The sequence below is a fragment of the Neomonachus schauinslandi genome, chromosome 10 (genome assembly GCF_002201575.2).
Source record: "Neomonachus schauinslandi chromosome 10, ASM220157v2, whole genome shotgun sequence".
NCBI classification, from domain to species: domain Eukaryota; kingdom Metazoa; phylum Chordata; class Mammalia; order Carnivora; family Phocidae; genus Neomonachus; species Neomonachus schauinslandi.
This window is the reverse complement of record NC_058412.1, coordinates 85,560,601-85,586,076: the sequence shown is the minus strand read 5'-3', so window position 1 is coordinate 85,586,076 and position 25,476 is coordinate 85,560,601. Positions and strand designations below refer to the sequence as shown.

The 25,476-nt window shown below is 36.7% G+C and overlaps 1 protein-coding gene across 1 annotated transcript; it reads right to left on the bottom strand.

The window, feature by feature from the left end:
• Positions 1 to 1,298: 1,298 nt before the first annotated feature.
• SLC5A7 (solute carrier family 5 member 7) lies at positions 1,299 to 25,157 on the bottom strand. The gene is made up of 8 exons (XM_021680302.1): positions 24,980 to 25,157; positions 19,735 to 19,848; positions 18,822 to 18,977; positions 13,908 to 14,056; positions 10,967 to 11,110; positions 6,495 to 6,648; positions 2,931 to 3,148; positions 1,299 to 1,925 (listed from the first exon to the last, which is right to left on the bottom strand). The coding sequence occupies exons 1-8, from the start codon at positions 25,155 to 25,157 to the stop codon at positions 1,299 to 1,301; spliced, it is 1,740 nt and encodes a 579-aa protein (XP_021535977.1).
• Between the last annotated feature and the right edge of the window lie 319 nt (positions 25,158 to 25,476).

Below are 25,476 nucleotides of genomic sequence, written 5' to 3'. Positions count from 1 at the left end.
AAAATCATATAAACCATTGCATATTTATATACACATATGTATTTTTTAACTCCAGAAAAGGAGTAAAATAATATTTAATGACCAACCTCATGAAAGTTATGTGGACACCAAATGTTAAAATTGATGGCTTTTTCCCTTTGGGACTTATTTTTACTTTCTGCTTTCTTCTGCATTTTAAAATTCACTATCTACTCTCTGTAGTGGTGATTTGTCTAGTACCTAAGACTGGTTTTTGCAAAAAGTGCCACAGAGTCACTCTCTTGACACTAAATCATCCTCATAAATGAATGAATGTTCAAAACTGAGAGGGTTTTGTTTTTCTAGTTTTATCAAGAGGTGCTGTTCATCTCTCATTAACCTTAATTGGAGCTACACTGCTACCTCACCTTATATATGGCTCAATTTCACTTCCAATACCAATTTAGATAGGAAGCCAAGACATTACTTCTTTTATCATGAAGCAAAACTATATAAACTTCAGATGAAAGTGAAAACCCACTCTTCTTCCTGTCACTTTCTGCTTAATGGCCTTCTTGATTTATTGCTTTAAGGTTGCCTAATAGTCATGACTTCCATCCTCCAGGTATGTGTCTCAATGCATATAGTAGCTATTAGACACACTCAAAGGAACCAGTGCTCCTCTACAAAGATGGATTCTGCTTTCCTATTACCTTGTACCTAAAGAAATGACACAACATGATATTTTGTGTGTGTTTGCTTTGTCTGCGCTCAGAATAATACGTGCCACTACAAAAAGAGAAACGAAATGCATATTCAGTAAATGTTCTAATTAAGAACATGAAAGAAGGGATTAATCATCACATCAGGACAATCAGTGGTTAATTTGTTGCACCATTCATTGGAGTGATGGCAAGTTCCTCTCCTGCTTCACTGCGACTGTAAACTAGACCCACTAGTGCATTAACAGACAAGGTCTGGATCAAGTCCACCTAATTTCCTTGGCTCTTTCATTTTGTATCTACTTCTTTTTTTCAGAATAAATACTCTGTTTGGCCCTCTGTTCTTTGAGTGGGTCTTAATTCAATTTTGAATACTTAACAAAACTAACTAGAGTCAGAATCAAATGAGGATGAGAAATACCGATGAGAAAGCAAGCTGTTGCTTTCACAGATGCTTCCTTCTAGCTTGGCTTGCACTTTTGCAATTGCACTTCTATATGGATTTTTGTCTTCCTGAATGCTGTTTGTTTTTAAAGTATATTTTTTATATGCTGCAACCCAGATTAGCCTGCTGTGGTGCTCTGTTTGTGAAAGCAATATTTTATTTGGATGGGGTCATTATGAGTTATCTTCAATCCCAGACCCTTCTGGGCTGGAGTCGATGTTGACAAAGGCCTCCTTATTGGTGAAAGTGGTGCTGAGAGTTAGGCTCTGTCGGGGCTTCACAGGTGCAAGTTCATCCAACTTAATGTTTTCATTTTTGACCAGAATTGTCTTATCCATGTTTTCTTCACTGTGCCTTGCGACAACAGCATCAAACACATCTAATTTGGGCGGCAAGGTTCCACTTTCAAATAGGTATTTGGCTAGATAGGAGATGCAAATGTTGGATAAGAACGAGGTCACCATGGCAAGGGTTTTAAATGGGAATCTCTGATTATATATGCCATTCTTATCAGAGTAATAACCAGGGTAAAAGATCAAGGGCTGCAGGTACAGATATGGCTCCCCGCCAGTTATTCTCAGGAAAAGGCCAGACACATAACCTGTCACAGCCCCATATGTGTTGGTTCCCTTGACGAAGAGCACACAAAGCAGCTGGGGGAAGATGATGATGTAAACGAGGTCTGAGCTGAGGTACCAGAGCCCGTACACGGTCTTCGTTAGTAAGGCCATGGCTGTGGCGGAAGCTCCAAACACAAATACGGTGATTCGCATGACCCAGATGATTTCCTTGTCTGATGCCTGCAAAAATTGCCACAGTAACAGCTTTTCACACAGTGCACTGGCTCATTTAGGTGAAGAATGAGATGTATCTCTGTGCTTTAAAGCTGGTGTAAACAATTCCCCTGGTTCATATGCGGCCAAAATCACCTAAACCACATCGTAGGGAGCAAGCCGTCCAGGTGGCCTCCCTGGTTTCTGTGTGCCACGTGCAGAAGCACAGGCAGCTACACCTTTCGCTGAATGCGCAGGGCAGAGGAGAGATGAACTAACATGCTGTCATAGGGGAATAATAATGCAAGAAAGGATTTCACATATTTTACATAAGGAATTAAGGACAATTAAGGAATAATTCCTATGTGGCTGTGAGGAGGTATGGCCCACCCTTGCTTGCTGTCTCCTGGGAGTCCTACCATCTTAAAAACAAGTGGAACCATTTTGTTCACTACGACCTAGAAAAACTAGAGAAAGACAAAACCTTAGTGAAGGAAGAATGTGAATAGGGGCTATTGGCTCCTCAGTGACACAACAGTGCTGTTCTGCACCTACTTGATTCAATAAGGTCAATCACACTGAAAGGCAATTTTCTTACCAATATAGACTTGGGAGTTCAAGTGAAGAGTGGGACAGATGCTACACAAATGCCCAGGAAATAACTTACTCACTATGCTCTGCTTCAAGTTTCTTATCATACTTGATTAAACTCAAAGTTTTTCGATGTTTTAGGTTTCATGACTCTTTCATTAGAAAGACAAGAAATATAAATTATAGCAATATGACTGTACCTCTCGAAAAATGCTAGTGTTGATTTGGTCCCTTCCATACCAACATAAATGATAACATGCATTAAAAATGTTTATGTACCGCTTAAATAAAATTCAGCATTATTTAACCTTGTGTGCTTAATCAAACTAGAGTCTGATTTTAATACAGGATATTAATAAATATATAATACTACAGACACAATAAATACAATGATGACAACAACAACAATAATAACGTTACGTTTGGAAAAACCATTCTTACATTTTGTCTGAATGAAAGCTGGTAGATGTTCCGGGCAAACATGGAACTTGCTGACAAGATCGAAGAATCTGCTGATGACATAACAGCAGCAGAAACTGCACCAAGGCCAAAGAAAGAAATGTACACAGGGCAGAGATACTTCAGAACAATGGGTAAGATCATGTCCGCTTCATTTTTGTCCTTGGGACCTAGAGGCCCGTATGAAGTCTGGTTCCAGTCTGTTGAATAGAAAAAACACATATAAAAACAACCAAAGAACCATATGTTCTTTATCCATCTGGGGGTCATCCTATTTACTAGGAGCTTTTGAAATAAATTCAGAATGTATGAATAAGTCTAACTAAAGGAGAAGTCTATAATTCGGCCTAGAAATCTAACTAGGTATGTTGGTCTGAGTAGGTGGAAAGTCCATTGTCTTATATACAATTCTGGCTTCTAATGGGTTTTGGTTACACTTAGCCTTATTCATAAGATCTGTTTATCTATCTATCTATCTATCTATCTATCTATCTATCTATCTATCTATGTATCATCTATCATCTAACAATCATCAATCATCTATTTACTTACTTACCTATTACCTATTTCTATTCTGTAATTATGACATCAAATTGTACAGAATCATAGAAAACAAATGTTATAAAACAAAAGCATAGAGTATTTCTTCAACCATTTGGAGATGTGAGAGGACACTTAGTGTTTCAGTGCTCAGTCCTCAGTCAGACATTCATTAATGTATAGACGATAGTGGAGCTATTCTCACCCATCTTCTTCCTGTATATAAACTTGGTTTTTGGAGCTCCCTCAACATTATTTTTCTCCCAACTAAATTCCTTCTTGCATTGGATTCTACCTCCTGGAAACAGGAGGCATGATACGTAAAAGAAAGTCCTTGCTTTATTGAGTAGAAGGTGCAGGTATAAGCCTGCATTTCAGGAGGATTTTGGACTTTGTGTAAAAGGACTCAAAACATAAAAGATAAAAAGAGTCTCAAGGAAGCAGGAGGGCATGGGCACCAGAGATCCACAGGCAACTGTTTGCAGCACATCTCTGGCTAAGTCTGTGGGCCAGGCTGTTAAAAGCAATGAACCAGTTTGACAGTTGTGAGGATAAGGAAGAAATGGGCAGAGAATGGCAAGTGCTTGATTTTGTTAAACCAAGAAGTAAAAAGAAGAATCATCATTGGATTAATTCAGTGGTTCGCAAACCTTAATGAACACTGGGATCTCTCAGGCATGCCTTTACAATGCAGAGTATCCTGAAAGATTCTGATTGCATAGGTCTGAATGATGATAATATTCAGCCAAAATCTGGGAATTCACCAAATTATAGTTAGTGCAATAGATTAACCTTTGGAGTAAAATTTCATTACAGAGTATTACCAATTTTTTTATCTCACAAAATAACACTGCAAAGCTGATTTAGAAAAACTACATTCATAAATTATACAACCACACATTTTCATACAATAAGTAATATACGTAAGTGTCTGAAAATGTTTTTTAAAACCACAAAGCCAAGTAAGCAACATGCAGTTTCTTCAAATATATAAATGGTTTTTTGAAAAAAAAAATAGGCAAATGTGCTTTCAAGTTTTAAAATTTGAAACTTAGAAATTATATCTGATATTGATACTATGAAGAAAATAAGACACTGTATTTTTTATGTCAGAAAGCTTGTCTTTTTTATCATAATTGAAGGAATTGCATGATCAATTAAACACTGTCAGCATTATTTTCCAAAATTTTCCATTAATTTTTTAAATGCAGCCAAAAACCTGAAAGTTTTGATTTATACAAACCTCCATTAATGGTCTAAGACTCACCAACATTAATATTATTCTTCTTCAACAGAATCTGAGATAAGCCACTAGTAAAATAGGCTATAAGATTATTTAGATTTTATGATGAGTTGGTCTGCTGAACTGTAGAATTCATAGAAGGAATTATATCTTCGAATTGATTTTAGAAAATGGCTATTAAGGCTTTATTGTAAAGGGTACAAAAATACCTTGTGCACCATGCAAGATGGAGACAATCATGGTGAAAACAAACAAAAAAATAAGTTTATCTTTGAATATATAGTTCTTTACTGTTTAGTTGTACTATCATGTACTGAAGAATACAATGGAATCTTTAAATGTACATTAGTATAGCTCTTTTTTTATTTGCTGAACTTCTATGGCATAATTCCAGGACCAAATAGGAATGGTTTCCCTTGAATCCTATCACTGTTTTCTTCCCCCATTTTCCACTACAGTTATTCAAAGATATGCTTTGTTGAAGCCAATTTTATAGCATTCATTGAGACGTTATGGTACCAGAAATAACAACCAAGAATGTGTACCTAATCCAAGAACAAAATAGAGTTTACATTGGCTTTTTTAGTCTGCTGTCCTACAACACACACACACACACACACACACACGCACGCACAAGCATGAGTACACAGCCAGATCTGTTTTTTGATTGTGACAGAAATGCTATTTTTTATTCAAAGGCACACAATCACCTTTGTCAGTCATCTTTTTAAGTGCTTGTTTATGCTATGGATGAACAACTGGAATGGAGAATGTACACTATGAGCCATGGCTGCTCTTGTAAAAGTTACATAACCCAATAAGTAGCTCTACTAATTGAAAATCAAAATAGCCATGGGCCATTGTATCATATGAGCCATTGTATCATCCTTACAAAACACAGTGGAGTGAAAGGTAAACTTCTTCAGTCTGTTTTAATGATTTCTACCTACAGGACTTCTTTGAATTTGGGTTACTGTGATGTATTTTCATGAATGCTCTTGGAAGCTATATAGCATAGATATGTAAGTTTCAGGAAAAATTAACAATTTCAATTAAATTAATCGTGAGATTTTAAAAATGTCTTAGATAGAGGCTAACTAGGAGACAAGCATCTCATTATGCTCTTTTTACCAATTTTGAGTAAGTTATTCTCTAAGTCTCAATACCTTAAGTTTACCTTTACCTGCACATCTATTGATTTATTTCTCCAAGAAAGAAAACTTTTAATTAACAAACTATTAAGAATGTAAAGCAGGAATCTCCAGTTCAAAGTGGTCCTTAGGTGTCAGTTAAATTTCTAAGCCAGTAGCTTTCAACTCAGACCAACTTTGACCAACCAAGGGGCTTTAAAAAAACACCAGTCTCTGGATCCATCTTAGATTATTAAAATAAAATCCCTGTGGGGTAAGATAGAAATAGGTTTTTTTAAAGCATCTCTTCTCCTCCCCAGATGATGTCAATGTGCACCTTGACTGAGAACCACTGCTGACAGGATTACATATACACAATTCTTAAGTATACCAACATGGGGGGGTATGCTCACATATATTTTATTAGTGGTGAGAGCAATCAAAAACTGTTTGGAGGCACTGGGCTATAATACAATTATTTGAATGCTATAATAAAAGTCTATATGAATATGATGAGAAACAATCAACTAAGTGGGGGTAAGAGGGCAAGTGGGGGAGGGAGCGCAGTAGGTGGTAATTAGTCACTTCAGTGAAGCCTCAGTGGGTCAATTAGTGAAGTGGCAAGAGATATACCTGTTGATGCTCCAATGGCCCCAATGAGTATGGCTGGTAGAGCCATCACCAGGCACCCAAAAGCTGCCAGGAAAGACAACACTTGAGCATAGGTGGCTGAGGATGAAGAGAGGACCCTCTGGAAGTAGGCTTGCCATGGGATTCCACCCAGCATCTGCATGGAAACAACAGGGACTCAGAATGAATTGGAGGCAAACAACATCTATTAGGTATTTTTAAGTAAGATTTTTTTTTTTTACAGTCACATTCACAGTAGTCAAATATATGGTTCTGATGTGCCAGAAAGAGTCCTACATGACAAACATCTCAATTGTGATCATGTCATTGTCACGTCTTCAACTGTGCAGAATTTCCTCAAGTTTTTTTCCTTCATCATTACATAGCCCAACCTTTTCTATTCTTTAATTTACCTATTTCAAACTGCATTACAACTATCCAGGAGCCTTCAACCTGTTTTCGTCTGGAGGTTTTAACCATCACAAAATTGTCTCAAAAAATTAAGATTCTGAAAGGAGGAATTTTAATTTGAATCAATAAAACCCAATAAATATTTCTGAACCAGGTAATAGGATGGTAGTGAGGGGAATGGTTTCTTGCTCTGGAGCAACCTGTTCATATCGGAGAGTCAATGCAGCACACTGTTTTCCAAAGCGGGGTGTACAGAGTGCTCAAGACAATATAGACAATAGCATCAAATAAAATATTAGAATTTCTATTTATACTCTTTTTTACCTCATACTTATATGTTACATTCTTTTTATTAAATGATTATATAATATATTAGTACACTATGTATAAGTAATTCATAACTACATATATCTACATTGGGAGTGTGCTTACAATTCTTACTGAGGGTATGCATTCATAAGCGTTTTGGAGACAGTGAACTATAATGTAATTTGTAGCCTGCTATAAGGAGGTATGCATGGGAAGAAAAATGAGAAAATTAATTATTCAGGAGTAACAGAGGGAGGAGGGAAAGTGGGATGAAGGACAACTGCATGGTAATCAGGAAACCCTACAGAATTGCATGGAGTCAGTCCTTAAGCATTGAGAGGGTGTCACTATATAGAGATGGAGAGAGAAGAGAGCCCCTGGCAGAGAATTCAGTGTGAAAAAGGAAGAAAGAAAAAAGAACAATGAAACAGCTCTGAGACCACTGTGTCTTTGGCTTGATTAAAGGTTAGGGTGTGTGGGAGTGGCTAAAGAGGAGTCTGGGGAATACCTTCCCCATGATTACTGCCATGGGTCTCTGACTTGCATACAGTCGGTGTTCAGTAAATATTTATCATATGAATGAGTGAACTGATGAATGAATTTTCCATATTACAATGTACTGAAGTTGTTTCTTTAATTGCCTGTCTCTCTCACTGGGCTCTAAATTCTGGGATGTCTTGTTTATCAACTCTCACCTCTGTGTTAATCAGAGTGCTTGTTACATATTGATTCCAGGATAATCTCTTCCGTATAAAAGCTATACATGTTCAAAAATTTTTTTTTAAAGATTTTATTTATTTATTTGAGACAGAGAGAATGAGAGAGAGAGAGAGCACATGAGAGGGGGGAGGGTCAGAGGGAGAAGCAGGCTCCCTGCCGAGGAGGGAGCCCAATGCGGGACTCGATCCAGGGACTCCAGGATCATGACCTGAGCCGAAGGCAGTCGCTTAACCAACTGAGCCACCCAGGCACCCCAATATATACATGTTCAAAATTTAAAAAAAAAAAAGTAAAAAAAGAAATTCTAAAATTCATAATCCATGCCTCAAGTCTGTATTCTTCCAAAACTTTTCCTTTGGTTTGCAACCTGTTAATCAATACAGATCTTCCTTGACTTATAATGAGGTTACATCCCAATAAACCCATCATAAGTTGAAAATATCTGAAGTCAAAATAAAAAATGCATTTAATACACCTAACCTAGTGAACATCATAGCTCAATCTAGCTTACCTTAAACATGGTCAGAACACTGACATTAGCCTATAGTTGGGCAAGTCATCTAACACAAAGCCTACTTTATAATGAAGTGTTGAATATCTTATATAATTTATTGAATAGTATACCAAAAATGAGAAGCAGCATGGTGTATGGATACAGAATGTTTGTCAGTGTATCCGTTGTTCACCCTCATGGCTGACTAGGAGCTGTGGCTGGCTGCCGCTGCCCAGCACAATGAGAGAGGATCATACCCCCTATTGCTAACCTGGGAAAAGACCAAAATTCAAACTAGGGTTTCTACTGAATGCTATCGCCTTCTCCCCACTGCAAGGTTGAAAACCTGTTAAGTCGAACCATTAAAAGTCAGGACTGTCGAGGGTGCCTGGGTGGCTCAGTTGGTTGGGCGACTGCCTTCGGCTCAGGTCATGATCCTGGAGTCCCGGGATCGAGTCCCGCATCGGGCTCCCTGCTCGGCGGGGAGTCTGCTTCTCCCTCTGACCCTCCTCCCTCTCATGCTCTCTGTCTCTCATTCTCTCTCTCTCTCAAATAAATAAATAAAATCTTTAAAAAAAAAAAGTCAGGACTGTCGGAATATCATTAACATTTTCTATGCCAATGAATATTCATTAATAATTTCAACTCCTGTATGAATCGATACACCATAATTTACATGCCAATCTCTCTGGACATTTAGGTCATCAGAGCTTTGTAAGTAAGGTAAAATCTGACCTCCGCAGACAAACAGAAGGCCTGATGGCAAGGTGGAAGAAGGGTTTGGACAAGTGAGATGCAGGCGGGCCGCCACATGGAGACTGTGAAGGGCCACCACAATAGGCCAGCTGAGGAATGCTGTCAGCGAGCAGGTTCAGGGTGGGGCTGGGAGATCCGTGGAAGGTATCCAGAGCAGGACTCCACAAGTCACTTATGACAAGTGGAAGTTGAGAGAGACAGTTGGAAGATCAGAGACCCTTGGCGAAACATTTCGAGGCATACTTCTACAGTTCACTCATTCGTTCACTCAACATCTATCATTTCACTACCACTTACGTTACATTTTGAAGAATGAATATGACTTAGTCATATAATTTTGGGGGGATGGAAGAAACTTTAGCAGTCATTGGATATAATGCCTTATCTTGAAGATTAATAAATCTGAGGACTAAAGTGTAGTGTAGGAGAAATGATTTTAGGGTCTTTAGGGTCTTGATGCTTTATTTCAATCCCTCATTCACACAATGGTGTGATTATCAACAGACTGTCTATCTTCTCTGAGTGCCATAATCTCCTCCATATAACCACAAATATATATAGATATATTTTCACATACTTATAATATTTAACCCTTTCTCCATTCAATTCATAATTATAAACCATTCTAGAAAAATGTCAGCCAATACATTTCTTAACAATCCTTGGGAGGGCGCCTGGGTGGCTCAGTTGGTTGGGCGACTGCCTTCGGCTCAGGTCATGATCCTGGAGTCCCTGGATCGAGTCCCGCATCGGGCTCCCTGCTCGGCAGGGAGTCTGCTTCTCCCTCTGACCCTCCTCCCTCTCATGCTCTCTGTCTCTCATTCTCTCTCTCTCAAATAAATAAATAAAATCTTTAAAAAAAAAAAAAAAAAAAAACAATCCTTGGGAAAGAAGCCCTCCCCCCCACCCCTGGAAACAGCTTGTTTGCATGTTTTCCTGCCTTCTTACCAGGAATTTCTCTACTGGGACAGACACATCTACTTTTAGTGCTGAAATTTAGTAAAGTGCCACAAATACAAAGTGAAATCATAAAATATTGTGAACCCTCAAAAAAGGAAACAAAAATAATTTCCCCTTAATTTTGATATAAACATTAATCTATTTCTTATTTTGAAATTAAATACAGTGTTTTACTTTTGTAAGTAACCTCTCCAGTTAGCAAAATCACAAAATCTGGCAGGTTCTTTTGGTTTTTCCCTCTTCCCTCAATTTGTGATCTGCCTTTATTTCTTCTGTGCCCCACGTCTCACCACCTTCATCCTGAAGTTCTGCAAATTCCTAAGCTGTCTCTGACTTCCCAGTGCTTCTTTCTTGGCATCTTTCCTTAATGACACCTCCTTTCCCAACTTCTGTCTGCACTAAAGGCCTTTTGGCAATAATTTACTTACTCAGTAATTAGAAACTGAATGGGTTACTTATTTCAGAAGAAGCTGGTTTTAATGCCTTAATCCAAAATACAAATTAAAACTTTTAGATGGCTTGGCATCAGACTGGGGAAGTCCCTGGGGGTAGGGCATGGTGTTCCTTACTTACAGCACAATAGAAATGTGGATACACCATACATCACCCTGTAGACATTCTCCCTTTAAGGCTTCACTCTCTCTCCACTTTGACACTAATCAGCTACCATAGTCAGTAAGTGGCTCCATCCTTCCAACAGGAAGTAGTCAGTGCAGAAATAGACATGAGCCAGTAGGTGATATTTACATATAAACCTTAAATCTGAAAAATGCACTTGATTTTAGGAAAAATGAAATTACCTTCCTCAGGTAAGGGCATTACTTACCAACAGCAGAAAACTATCAAGCCAAGTATAGACTTCAAATGATTCAATGGTCCCCAGCCAAGGCTTTTGGTATCTGGCATGCAGAGCAGTGTACCCAATGTCAGTAACTGAAGAATGCGACAGGGCAAAAGGGACGCTGATCCACTGCAACCAGAGAGGGACGTGACAGAGTTAAGCTATGGCTTTTGCCTGTCTCATATACACAAGGTTTAGCCATGTGTTTGTTTTCTCAGAGACTACATAGCTCGGTTGTTCTTCTTGTTCAGACAGAGAAGAACCGGGAATCATGTTCTCTGTGGGACGCCATGAAATACTGATTTACAAAAGTTAGAGGAACATATTATCTATGCCTGTGCTTAATTATACCATGTCATATCAATTATAGGAGCAGTCAGCCAACCTTTGGGAAGAAAACATTGAATTTGAGAACATTATATCGATATATAAACTTTTAATGTTTTCCTTGAATTAGAGAAAGATGTCCATTTATTAAAGTGACAAGGAAAGATCTGATTGAGAACTTGTTGGGTGAGACAAAATTTCAAGGGTGAGCCCAGGGCTAATAAAAGAAGGAAGAGAATGGGGAGGCCATCTAGGTGGAACAAGGCAAAGAGGAGAAAAACATACAGGGTGTGCACACAGATCTTCTGCATGACAAGGTGTGCTGGCATGGGAGTGGCTTAGGGAAATGGGAGAGATAAACATAAATAAATGGCAAGAAATTTGAATTGCAAGCTAAGGGGTTTATATTTTGTTTTGTGGGCAACTGGAAGCTAGATGCATTTCTTCTGAGTTGTAAAAAGGTTTTAGTAGATTTCTTCTGCATTTTAATATTATAGATGTGAACAGTGAGCTTAGGAGACGGAGGAGTTAGAAAAAGCAGTAGGTGCACTGATATGACCCAGGTAAGGGCCTTAAGTAGAGCCATGATACTAGAAATGGAAAGACATTGGTACTGAAAAGAGTTCTGAAGGGAGACTGAGCAGCCCTTAGATTACAGTAGGAAGAAGTTAGAGAAAGAAAATGAACAGATGAACCTCAAATTTACAGTTGTGGAGCTCCAAGGATGGTGATAAAATCAACAGAATTGGAGAATTTGAGAAGAGATCGTTTAAGGTGTGAAATGATTCATTAATTATGTATGCATGTATAGCCATTTGAAGCTTGGAAAACAAACCAAGCTTGGCCTTTTACTCAGTCAAGTCAATAGGCTCTTAACTAGTAACCAAGACAACTAGATTCCTCATTAGTTTAGTTACATTTTGTAGCAGAAAACCACTCTAACATCTATCCCCACATATATTTGTCCTATCATCTTTATACTCGCATGCTTGATTTATGCTCCTGTGTATTTTAAGTTCTGATCTCATGAAAAGCAATGAGAAATTACATATATCATCAATAAATAGCTTCATCCCCTAGCATTGTCTTTCTTGGTATACCAAGTGCATCAGCTAAGAGATCTGTCATTGCCAAACCAAACTTGCCTCCAAGTTCTGAACAGAGATTTATTTCTGGAAGTTTATGATGATACTAAGCAGAATTCTGAATTTCAGCACTGTTCACTTGCTTTTGACAATTTAAAAATAAGAAAGTAGGAGTCATTAAGCAAATTAAATTGACTTGAATTCAACTAAGATACTAGTGAATGAGATTCCATGAAATGCACATAGAGCTAATGGAAAAAGAGGAAATGTTGTGATCATTGCTAGCATATGTAAATTTATGGCTAAACTGTAATTTTAGTTGTTGTCAGTTCTTTTAAAATGCTCCTCCCATTATTACAGATGCTAGGAAATAAAAAACAAAACAAAAATGAGTATGAGCTTCGACTTCATTTTTCATTCCTAAATGTCTAGTGTAAGCATTAAAATAGAGTGAAGAGCTTTTCATTCTGAGAAAAAGAAGGAAAAAAAGGAGGCTCAAGGGTGCTTTAATCATCCATGGGAAGGGAGTCATGATGTGCAGCCTTAGCTGCTTCTTTCTGTGGTCTTTCTCCAAGGGCACTGGTCCTATAGGCTACACAGCTGAGATAACATACATGTGTATGAACCCACTACAGTGTCCAGCATGGAGTACTCACACCATTTTCTTGGATATGTCTTACGTGTTGGATATTATTATATGTATAATAATGCAGTCTTCACATTTTAAAATGTTGAGTTTGCAAAGGCTCAACGTTGACTAAAATGTGTTCATAATACACAAAAGCACTTTTAATGTAATACCAATAATACGTCTCATAATTATACAGTACCTTTTACTGAATAAAACACACATATATTACCTAATTTAGTTTAGGATTTATAAGCAATATATAATAAATATTTCTAGTATCTTATATAATTAAGCCTTTTCTTTGTTTTTAGACCACAAATAGTGATGATTAATATTGAAACCCACAGTTTTTCAAATGTGATAATTTCTGTCTTATGAGCAGTCTTATGGATCACTTAAAACAATTATAGGGGAAGGTTAAGAGACCAATGCAGTGGGCGCCTGGGTGGCTCAGTAGGTTAAGCATCTGCCTTTGGCTCAAGTCATAATCCTTCAGTCCTTGAATCAAGCTCCACCTCAGGCTCCCTGCTCAGTTACATTTTAACTCTGAGTAAAGTGTGTTGCATTCAAACTCAAGGAAGAGCACACATAAGTTTCCATCAAACGTAGGCATGAAGGAAAGGAAGCCCTAGACCTTTTTAAGAATTAAACTGAGGGCATATTTTCTGTCAAAATCTAGCAAAATGATTACATTTTTTTGTCCAATTAATTCACTGAGAAATCTAAAATTTCAAATGGTACATGACTTACTATGTATTATTCATGATGGAAAATAACATTTCTATTAATTTTTGCTGAGTTCATATAAAATACCACATTACCTTTTAGAAAGAAGGAGAGGAAAGTAAAAGAAGAAAGAAAGTCTGTGAATGGCTCCACTTACCAGGCCTATGAAGATGCAGAAAAGCTGAACTACATCGGTGTAGGCCACAGAATAGAGACCACCCACCAGCGTGTACAGAGTGGCGATCAGTGCAGAGACGATGACAGAAGCTTGCACATTGACGTTAATGATCACGCTGATGGTTGCTCCTGAAGAAAGCGGACAAGAGAATGCTGTTGTCAAGGTACTCAAATGGATTCCACTTTCTGTTCAAGGATATACTGAATGATCAGTGACAGCAGGTATTTTTCCCTGTGTCATGCGAAATATATTGGATGATAATAGTTAATGTAAGTTTTCATATAAAAATCTTAAAGTCTCTATAATTTCCATATGTATATACATATATATACTTACGTATATAAATACACATATGTTTAAAAATATTCTTTCTTTCTGAAATTGATGCTTTGGTAATTTGTTTATGTGCAACACCCAAAATTCATGACATGACTTCTGAATTCCATGAAATACACTAAATTTAATACTACTATAAGAACTTGCAATAATTTTTACTAGCTATATGCACTATATTTACTCAAATCCTCGAGATAAGCACAATCACCCAATTTCCATTTTGCATTAACTCTGACCCCTGCTAGCTTTTTAATTTTATTTTTATTCTTTTAAAGATTTATTTATTTATTTTTGAGAGAGAGAAATAGAGAGCAAGCAGGGGAAGGGGCAGAAGCAGAGAATATCCAAGCAGACTCCCACTGAGTGCAGAGCACAACTTGAGGTTCTATCTCATGACTCATGAGATCAGGACCTGAGCTGAAACCAAGAATTGGACACTTAACCAACTGAGCCACCCAGGTGCCTCTTGCTAGCTTTTTATAGATGACAGATGGTATAAAGTACCAATGTTTAAGATAATTTTGTAGAAGAAAATAATAAAATTGGTAAATTTTATTCCAGCCCCACTGCTAAGACACCAATGTGTTGAAGGGCCCTAGATTTCAATATCATCCTTTTAAGTAATTTTCATTATCAGAGTTTTAAACCTGCCTTAGAAATAAAATTTATGTTTTTCTTATGTTATGACTTTGTTTATTTTGTTTGTTGGTGTCTATATTTCCAATGAGAATATTAGGGAATGGACAATTGGACCATTATGGTTCTTGGATTCCCAGTTCAGAATTCACTTGCTGTTTTACAAATCCTTTCCCCATTGTTCTCAAAAGTAATATAGTTTATATTTTATATTGTTAAACACAGCAATTATAGGAAAGTTAACATACACGGAACAAATCTGTGATTTTTTTATATCATTAATTGCAATCTTATGTTCTGCCACCACTCCTCAATTGCATGCTAACAGTGTATGCAACCTACCAGAGATGAAAATCCATTTTCTGAAGGAGCAGCATAAAATATTTTGATCTAAGATAAAAATATAAAATCTTTTTCAGGATTTTTTTTTCTTAGTGCTTTGGATTTGGTAACAAAATTATTTTCTTGAGTAAAGCCAATTAATAAAATGAAAATTCTGGTAAGGAATTGGAGGATGAAGACAAGGGAAGGTGGTCAATTATTTCAATTATTTATAAGTGACTTTGGATAATTGACTGAGTTATTGTTGTATAGATATTTAACAAGTTTTTTTTTTCCTGCTATTATTTACTTCATGTTGAAACTTTAGTTGCAATTCTTTGCCATTCTTCTTTTGGCCTGGTTTTCTTCTTTAATAACAACATTTCTAAGTCATATCTCATGAATTATGAAAAGTACAATTATTACCCTGCCTCTTTGGACTTCTGTTTAATTTTCTACCCATTAGTGAAAATTTTATTAATTCTACACCTCCAAAAGGTAGGGAGGGAGGCTGTATAGAAGAAAGATCACTGAACTAGGATTCTAAAGATTTAGATACTGGGAAATACTACCATTTGGTTGCAACTCAGTGGTTTTAAAGAAGTCACCCACTTTTCTATCACTATTAAGATTAGGATCAACTTTTTCTCTAAAATATTTTCTTTTTTTTTAAAGATTTTATTTATTTATTTGACAGACAGAGACTCAGTGAGAAAGAGAATACAAGCAGGGGGAGTGGGAGAGGGAGAAGCAGACTTCCCGCGGAGAAGGGAGCCCGATGCGGGGCTCAATCCCAGGACCCTGGGATCATGACCTGAGCCAAAGGCAGACGCTTAACAACTGAGCCACCCAGGTGCCCCTAAATTTTTTTCTAAATAATTTCATCATTTGTAGTGAATAAAATAAGTTATACTTCCAGATCTGCTATGAAATATTACTTTATTCATGCAGCCATAAAAATAAACATACTATAAATAAAGTTATAAAAATTCACTGAATTTGAGTTGTGAGAAGTGTAAACATACATTTTTAAGATTTTATTATTTATTTATTTATTTATTTATTTATTTATAGTGAATGGGTGTTTATTTATTTATTTAGAGTTGGGAGAGGGGCAGAAGGACAGGAAGAGAGAAATCCTAAGCAGACCGGGAGCTGAGTGTGGAGCTTGATGCAGGACTTGATCCCATGTCCCCAGGATCATGAACTGAGCCGAAATCAAGAGGTGGATGCTTAACCGACCAAGCCACTCAGGCACCCCTAAATATGTATTTCTTAAAAAAATGCATGTGAAGGATGTTGTCTCTTTATGCCAAGAAGAGAGTATAAAATTCTCCCCAGTTTCAGTGGTGAACTAAGCACATTCACAGGAAGGTGGTAATAGATCTTATATTTGTCTATTCTTAAGCATTCCAAGTTATTTCTAATAAACTCTAATTTTGAATTATGTCCAACTATTATTTTTGAAGAAAATATGTGTTAATTTAAAAATACACATTCTGTTTACCAGAGCATATACTTCTAGCAATAGCAGCAATGATTCTATACATGTTGTTTGATATGTGTGTGCATCTATGTAGAGAGGGATATATATATATATCAACATATTTTACATAAATATTGTCACATATTTTACATATATATTGTCACACACACAGACATAGACACACACATATACAAAAGCAACTAATTGCAACAAAGTTCAGAGTGCAGTTCAAGTTTATATTTCCAAAATACTTTAGAAATATTAGTTGGAGCACCTGTGTGGCTCAGTTGTTTGAGTGTGTGAGTCTTGATTTCGGCTCAGATCATGATCTCAGGATCCTGAGTTCGAGTCCCGCTTCAGGCTCCGCACTCAGCAAGGAGTCTGCTTCTCTCTCTCTTCCTCTGCCCCTCCCCCTGCTCGTGCTCTCTCTAAAATAAATAAATCTTTTTAAAAAAGAAATATTAGTTTATTAATTCAATCCTCCCTTTAGGGCTCTGTTATATAAATTGATCTTTATTCCATGAGGGTGAACATTTTGTATTTTGTTAGCTATTCAGCCCACTCCTTTTTAAATATCTCAGCAGGCAGCTTGTTCTTAAAATCAACATTTTCTAGCATTGAAACCAATGACAAATAAACTACCCATTGCTTGCTTCTTGGCTAATGAGAGCAAGGTGGGAAGGGAGGTATATTTTTACACATAATTTCATTAGAATATAAGTGCAATGATAATTGTGGAGTATTATTATATTGCACCAAGAGAGTGCAACATTTTCAACTGAGTTATACATCATTTTATAGTTATCAAACTCTCTTCTTTTCTACATCAAATCATCCATTCAGTTTACAGTTGGAGACCAAGAAGGAAAGCTTATATGGGAGTTTCAAAAAGAAAGGAGTGAAAGGTAACATAAACTAATATCTGATATTACAGAGGTTAGATATGATGATAATACTGAAGCCAGAAGACAAGTTTGTGGTCTGGAATAAATACCACAGAAGGACATTCATCTTATCTTACTTTTGCTTTGACTACTTGGGGTCTAGCTGTAGACTGAAGCCCTTTATCTTCATTTGTAAGAAGAGATGGAGAGAAACATACATAGATACCTTGATGCCAAACACAGACATAGTTCACTGAGGAAGGTTGTGGAACTTCCAACTCTGTTGATCTTCAAGAAGGAACTCAACGCTCAGTGAAATGGTTTATATTTTCCCCTGATCAAAAGGCAGGTTATCAAGCCTGACTGACAATCTCCCATCATCCCACTGAAATCTCTCGTTTTCTAAACCTTATTAAGTGGGCTGAGAATCATTGAGCCCAGGATAGGTGGTCCTTAGCATTTACTGGAGTCTTAGTTCATTTTCTAGATCCCTAAACATGTGTACAACTCAGTACTTTAGGATTGCATTGAGAAAAGAAGTAATATTGTTTTTCTTTTGAAGAAAGTAGAGAGGATTCACTCATTCACTCATTCATTCATTCGTGATAAGATTACAAGGCACAAGTCCTGACTTCAAGAAATTTATAATCCCTTTTTTGAGGTTGGATTTGGGCGTGATAAACAGGCACATAATCATACAAAGTGACAAGTCCAATGAAAACAAAATTCCAGGTGCCTAAGGAAGCCCACAGGAAAGGCATCCAGCGAGGTTAGGATTACTGGTCCGAGTAAGCGACATCTAAGAGAAGACTGAAGGACATTTCCTGGTTAGCTAGGCAGATGTGCAAAAGGGCAGGCGGGAATGAGTCCAAGGTAGAGGGCATCTGGACTTGCACAGTGTTAGAGGCAAGAGAGGAGGTGAGGTTTAGAGTTCTGGAAAAAGGAAGGAGGAGGGGCGATGATGAGAAGAATCAGAGCCTAAGTCATAAAAAGCTTTATGCACTTACTTAAAAGTTTGGAAAGGAACAGTAAAGGGACATGATCAGATTTGCATTTTAGAAGAATGAGTCTGTACTATGTGTAGAATATAGGAGGAGCGCTGAACAATAAGCGGGGAGATGGTTGCATTCATCCAGGTGAGGGAGGCTGCAGGTGGCCTGGCCTGTGGCTTAAGGGAGTAAAGTTGAGTTTGTGATGTTCTGTTAACCAGAGAGAGGCAGAGGTCCTTACCTAAGGCAGAGAAAATGGCTGCAGCCCAAAACATTTCTCCCATTAGTGCAGGAATAAATAGGAGCCCACCCATGCGTTTTCCATAGATCTGCTGAAATGGGTCTAACATGGTCACATATCCCTTGGAACGCATAGGCTTTGCAAAGAACAAACCACCTAAAATAAATTAAACAAGCGTTTATGAGAAAATAAAAAAATCATAAGATAATAGTCTTTGCCAACTTTTTACTATGCTATAATTTCTCAAGGGAAATAATTTTTTTTAGAACACTGATATGTGTGGAAGAACTAGTCTGAAATATACTGTGAGTACAGAACCAAGACATATTTAGTAACCAAACATGAATTTCTTAATACATTTGTCATTGTAGGCAGCCAAAGGGCCATTGAATGGTGTATCCAAGGCATGTGGATTGAAAAACATGGACCAGTGTGGCACTCACTAAAATGCCTTTGTATCACCCAGCATAGCATTCAGACACTGATTAAGCACAAGATCCAATAAATGTATTTTAAGTGCAAAAAAAAAAAATTAGGAACTCTGTTATATAATATTCTTGACCTTTTCTTAGTTTGATTTACAAAAAGAAATTCAGGTACAATTCAAGTTGATTCATTGTTAATGATACCTCTATACTATTTTTGAAAGAAAAAAAATCATATGTTAAGAAATTCACAATTCTATTGCCATAGATCAAGGGATTTTTAAAAAACATACTCCATAATCAAGGGATCAAATAATCTTAAGCATTAGTGTTACCGATTTCTGGTAACATCTACTTGAGAGATTTCTGGTAACATTTTTTTTTTCGCAATAGTTATTCACAGTTTGACTTGTTATTGCACTTGTTGTTTGTACTCCTGTTCTTTATGCTTTACTGAGTGGGTCACTAAGGTTTAAACTTTCACTTACCTAAAATCAGACTAAGAGAATATCCAATTGGTGCCTGAGCCCAAGCTAGACCATAATCTGGTACATACACTGCTTCAGCAGTCCCATTGATGTAACCTCCTCCGACCCAGGTGGCTGAAATAGAATGAACAGTGAGGGAAAGACATGGCCATACTTAGCATACTGCTCAGTTTAACACAATGGCCATTAGCCTCCTGTGACTATTGAGCACTTGAAATTTGGCTACTCTGGTCTGAAATGTTCTGAGTGTAAAATACACATTGGATTTCAAAGACCGAGTATGCAAAAGTAAATGTAAGCTGTCTCAATATTTTTTTTTTGTATTAATTAACTGGTGAAATGAAAACATTTTCAATGTATTGAGTTAAATACATTCTATTATTTATATTTATTCCCTTATTTTTTCATGTTCTTTAAAATGGTTTGTAGAAAATTTAACATTCCCTTTATGGCTCACATGGTATTTCTCTGGACAGTGTTCCCCTGGGTCTTTTCTGAGTCTATTTAGTCATCAATACTTTCAAACAATATTATATCCCAAAGTCTGACATTATATACAAAATATTGTATGACTATTTCTATTCTCAATAATAGTACAACTTAACGCTCCAGCCTCCATAACATGAGGTCAAGTTTCCTTATTATTTTTTTCTTTTTATCAAGTTTCTTTATTTTAAGGTCCTTCTGTTTTAACTGTATTGTTCTTCTCACATTGATCACAGTTATATTCCTGGTGCAGGGGAGTGGCAGGGGGAGTATGTGCATGTGCAGTTGTGGATGCATGTGCTTTTTTTTTAATTTTATTTTTATTAACAGGGTCACTTCTTAATCACCTTAAACATCTTACTTACTTTCTTAAAATGTTAAAGGAGAGATGACACTTTTGCTCCAAGGCTTCCTAAAGTGAGTGTAAGTTATCTTTTCCTTCCCTCTTGCCAAGTACCCAACATGCACTTAGGCATAAGAAATAATTTAGAATTTGAAATGTTGGTTGACTGCATACCCACTTGTATTCTTTGTTTTAATCTGGGTCTTTTAGTAAGAAATTTGATATTTCATGGAGAATAATAAGAAATATTATCTTCTTCAGGTGTTATTTAATAGAATATCTGTAACATAATAGTTGAAGGAGGAGGTCAAGGAACCAAAGAAAATACATGTTGGTTAAACAAGGTTGGGCCAAGAAGGATCTATAAACTCTACCATTTTCTGTGAGAAGGCAATATCATATTTGATTATTGCTGAAAAGCTAAAGTTAATGGAACACTTAAATCTTTATAGTTTATATCCTTTGAGGAGTATTGCCAAAATATTTAAAAGAATCTCTTATAGAATTTGTATAAAATTATGAGGAACAAAGGCTGGCTTACCAGATATGAGTCTGCATTCTAGGCTATATCATCCAACTGGGAATAAAATTTGACTCTGAAAAGTTATTTGAAATCTCACAGAATGTAAGTAAAATAAAAAAATATGTACATGAAACTGTCAAAGACAGGTAGACACCTATTGTAATCATGCCAAAATTTATCTGGCTTTTGATCCAAATACAAAGCAAAGAAGAGAATGTTGTGGGGTTAGTACTATTATTTAAAGGTTAACATGAAAAGATCTCCCTGCAAAGGAATTTTAAACACATTTAAATGGAAAGTTTATATACAAAATCCTAAAGTGGACAAATATGCACTTAACAGCCACTCTCATCTGCCTGGAAGCTTTTACATGGGTGTTAACAAATAACAAATGCTATTATTTGTTTCTCTCATTCTAAGCCTTCCAGAAAATTTAAACAGGGTTTCCCTGGGCAGAAGACATGAACAGACATTCTCCAAAGAAGACATCCACATGGCCAATAGACACATGAAAAAATACTCAACATCACTCAGCATCAGGGAAATACAAATTAAAACCACAATGTGATACCACCTCACACCAGTCAGAATGGCTAAAATTAACAAGTTGGGAAATGACAGATGTTGGCGAGGATGCAGAAAAAGGGGAACCCTCCTACACTGTTGGTGGGAATGCAAGCTGGTGCAGCCACTCTGGAAAACAGTATGAGGTTCCCCAAAAGTTGAAAATAGAGCTACCCTACGACCCAGCAATTGCACTACTGGGTATTTACCCGAAAGATACAAATGTAGTGATCCTAAGGACCCCAATGTTTATAGCAGCAATGTCCATAATAGGCAAACTATGGAAAGAGCCCAGATGTCCATTGACAGATGAATATAAAAAGATGGGGTACACACACACACACACACACACACACACACACACACACACTGGAATATTACACAGCCATCAAAAATTGAAATCTTGCCATTTGCAATGACGTGGATGAAACTAGAGGGTATTATGTGAAGCGAAATAAGTCAATCAGAGAAAGACAAGTATCATATGATTTCACTCATGTGGAATTTAAGAAACAAAACAGAGGATCATAGGGGAAGAGAGGAAAAAATTAAACAAGATGAAACCAGAGAGGGAGACAAACCATAAGAGACTCTTAATCATAGGAAACAAACTGAGGGTTGCTGGAGGGGAGGGGGGTAGAGGGAGGTAGAGGGATGGGGTAACTGGGTGATGGACATTAAGGAGGGCATGTGATGTAATGAACACTGGGTATTATAGAAGACTGATGCATCACAGACCTGTACCTCTGAAACCAAGAATACATTATATGTTAATTTAAAAAAATAAAAATAAATAAAAATAAATAATAAATAAATAGGGTTTCCCCCCTCCACTGGATGTCTAACTAGGACTTGAAGAAATGATTCTCACAGGTGCAGAATCAGACCTGATTCTCCTGCTAGGCAACTGGAACTGCTAACAACATGCAAGCAATGTTTTCATTGCATAAAGTAAATGGTCTTATTAATGATCATTTTTCATTGTGCAGGTCTCCTCTCCCTTGTCCAAAACAAACTTGGTGACTGAATATCAACATTATAATATAGAAGTGAAGACTTGGTTACTTATCATGTTAAAGTCCTCCCATTTTTACCAGTCTCATCCCTTTTAGGCCAGAATTTGCTCTTCATGTCTGTATATTTCATGTCAGATTCACCAGTGAGAACAAGAATTCTTTCAAACTATATGCGTTTTTATTTTTTAATCTTTATTCTTTGTTAAATATATACAATTAATGAATCTGACAAGGTTTAGATAATATGGTTCAGATTTTAAATGAATTATGATATTGACCAAGATTCTTTTCAGTTCTGAAAGACTGAAAAAAATCTTTAAAAAATGAGCTAGACCATGACACTTCATATGAAATATCATGATTCAAATTTTTTTATATACTTTAATAGACTATTACATTGAAAAAATCATTCTAGGTGCTAAAAGAACAAATCCTGAAATATTATCTTTATGAACACAATAGATATAACATTAGAGTAATAGAATATTATAATGAACAATATTTACAATGAACAAAGACTTTGATATAGAGCAGCTCATTTATTCTTTTCAACAGTTTCTTGAGTTAGATCAACTTTCACTGTTTTATTTTGTTTTTCTTCTCATTTTCTTTGTACAGGAAAAACCTGAAGGGAATATAATCACAATGTTTTAATTCACTTCAGATGCCAGTATCACATCTGGATCTTTAGGGTAGAGAAGAAATGTTTATGGTATAATAAACAATGAAAATGAAGATGTAAAGTTGTGTATGGTGTTCATCAATAGGTGGATAATAAGAGAAACCATATCTGAAAATGGATACCAACATTTCAGTAAACATATATGCAGGTGGTAGGCTTATGGATGATTCTTACTGTTTTTGTACTTAATCTAACTGTGTATATTAGCTATCACAGAAAATATTTTGCATGATACAATTTGCTCTACATATGTGTTTATGTAGAAAAACTGAGCAACAGAGGGTAAAAAAAAAGGACCTCTTTACAAAGGAAGTGCCTTTATAAAGAAAGGAAGTGAAGTCAGCTGGAGGTCTGCATGCAGTGCACCCTGCAGGGGCTTCAGGGCGTGGCTGCCAGAAGACCTGGGTTTGGTGCTGAATCTGGTCCTTGTTAACCATGTAACTCTGTGTCTTTACTTAACCCCAGAGCCCTTTCATGGTGTGCAAACATAAAGAGCTTCATGAAGATCATATGAAACCATATACAGTTGACAAAGAGTTAAAGAACATAAAATATGCATATCTGAAAAATAAAACCTATAGTCCTTAAACTATTCTAGAACATGGTAGGTTTCAGATGGCCAGCAGGGATGTAGTCTTCACAGATTGCTTTGGTAAACCATTCCATTTACAGATGAATCGTTTGAATAGCACATCAGGACTGAAATTTGGCATCATTTGGATATGATTTCTGATGGGATATTTTCCAGTGGGCCCTCAGAGTTCCAGTTAGTGTGGATTATACTGCTAATGTTTAAAAACCTAGTAAGAACCAGAAGTGAAATGTGTGTTGTTAGTGAATATTAAAGAAATAATTTTAAATTGTTGTTTTTCAGAAATATTTTTTACAACCAAGAGGAATATAAAAGAGAAACAAGTCACCACTTAAACAGAGCCATCTCAGGGCATCAGATCCTCAGAGCCCAGAGGTGGTTTGAGAGGGAGAGGGCTGCAGATGCTGGCTGAGGCATTCCTGTTAGGACACGCCCTAGCTTTTCCCCTTTTATATCAAGGTTCATGGAAATCATTGTGTTGTTTTTGTTTTTTTTGTTTTTTTTTTTTTCCAGTGCTGTGGATTCCTAATATGTGATTGTCTTCCCCTGAGGGAATTAGTTAATTAGTTTATTAAATGGGAGAATTAGGTTTCAAGACAGGGCATCTATCAATTTGGAATTGTGTTGCCCCTAACTGATTTATTTAGTTGAAAACCATCATCTTTTAAGACAACCCAAAGTCACAACTTTGTGCCTGTGTTAGTGGACATGAGACACTGACTTTATCACATAACTTGTAACACTAAGACACTTTTCTTCACCTCTTTGTTTTTACTCTGTTCCCACCCACTGAACTGTCCAGATAGCCCAGATTCATTTCATCCATATTCTGTCCAGTGATTTATTATAAAATCATTTTGTTCAAGTACTACTGAGTTGAAACCATTTTATTTTTGTTTTAAATAAATGTAAAATTATTTTTAGAATATATAAGCGGTGAATATAAGGGATCTCCAAAGGACAAAGGCTAAGGTATGCTTTGTCACTCTGAGAAGCTAAGAAGGGGTGGGCAGCACAGAGTGGAGGCATCAGAACCTACCTGTCATGGTAAATCCACCCACCAGCAGACCAATGTCTCGGCCACCAACTATGATGGCCTCGCTGCGTTCTTCTGAGCTGCCACTGTTTTTGGTTCTCCAGGCAGCCCATATTCCAACCAGCAATATTAGAAGGTAGAACACGATGATAGCTATCAGTCCTTCCACTTGGAAAGTCATTTTTATTTAGGGGTCCAGATTCTTCCACAGCTAGCTACTTCATTAAGATTTCTGAAGAAAATACAGTAATGCATTATAAACCAACCAAGCATGCATAGGCAGCTGGGAATAAACCAGCTGGCTCATGAGAGATCCTGTGCCGCTTACAGAAAAAGCACATTGAAATTACATATGACACTAGCAGTTGCGAACACATGCCCACTATTTTATTCTAATTACTATTTAACAATTTAATATTGTTTTGAGCTTTCAAGAAAAAGAAAAAAAATAGAAAATGCTGCTTAACAAATGTAACCACCGTCACTTTTTATGTCTAATA

Coding starts and splice junctions, on each gene's coding strand:
- SLC5A7 (XM_021680302.1), bottom strand. CDS start 25,157: ATGACTTTCCAAGTGGAAGGACTGATAGCTATCATCGTGTTCTACCTT. Junction 19,849..24,979: donor GGGTGGATTTACCATGACAG/GTAGGTTCTGAT, acceptor ATTCTATTTCAG/CCACCTGGGTCGGAGGAGGT. Junction 14,057..18,821: donor AGCCATTTTCTCTGCCTTAG/GTAAGGACCTCT, acceptor CGCTTTCTTCAG/GAGCAACCATCAGCGTGATC.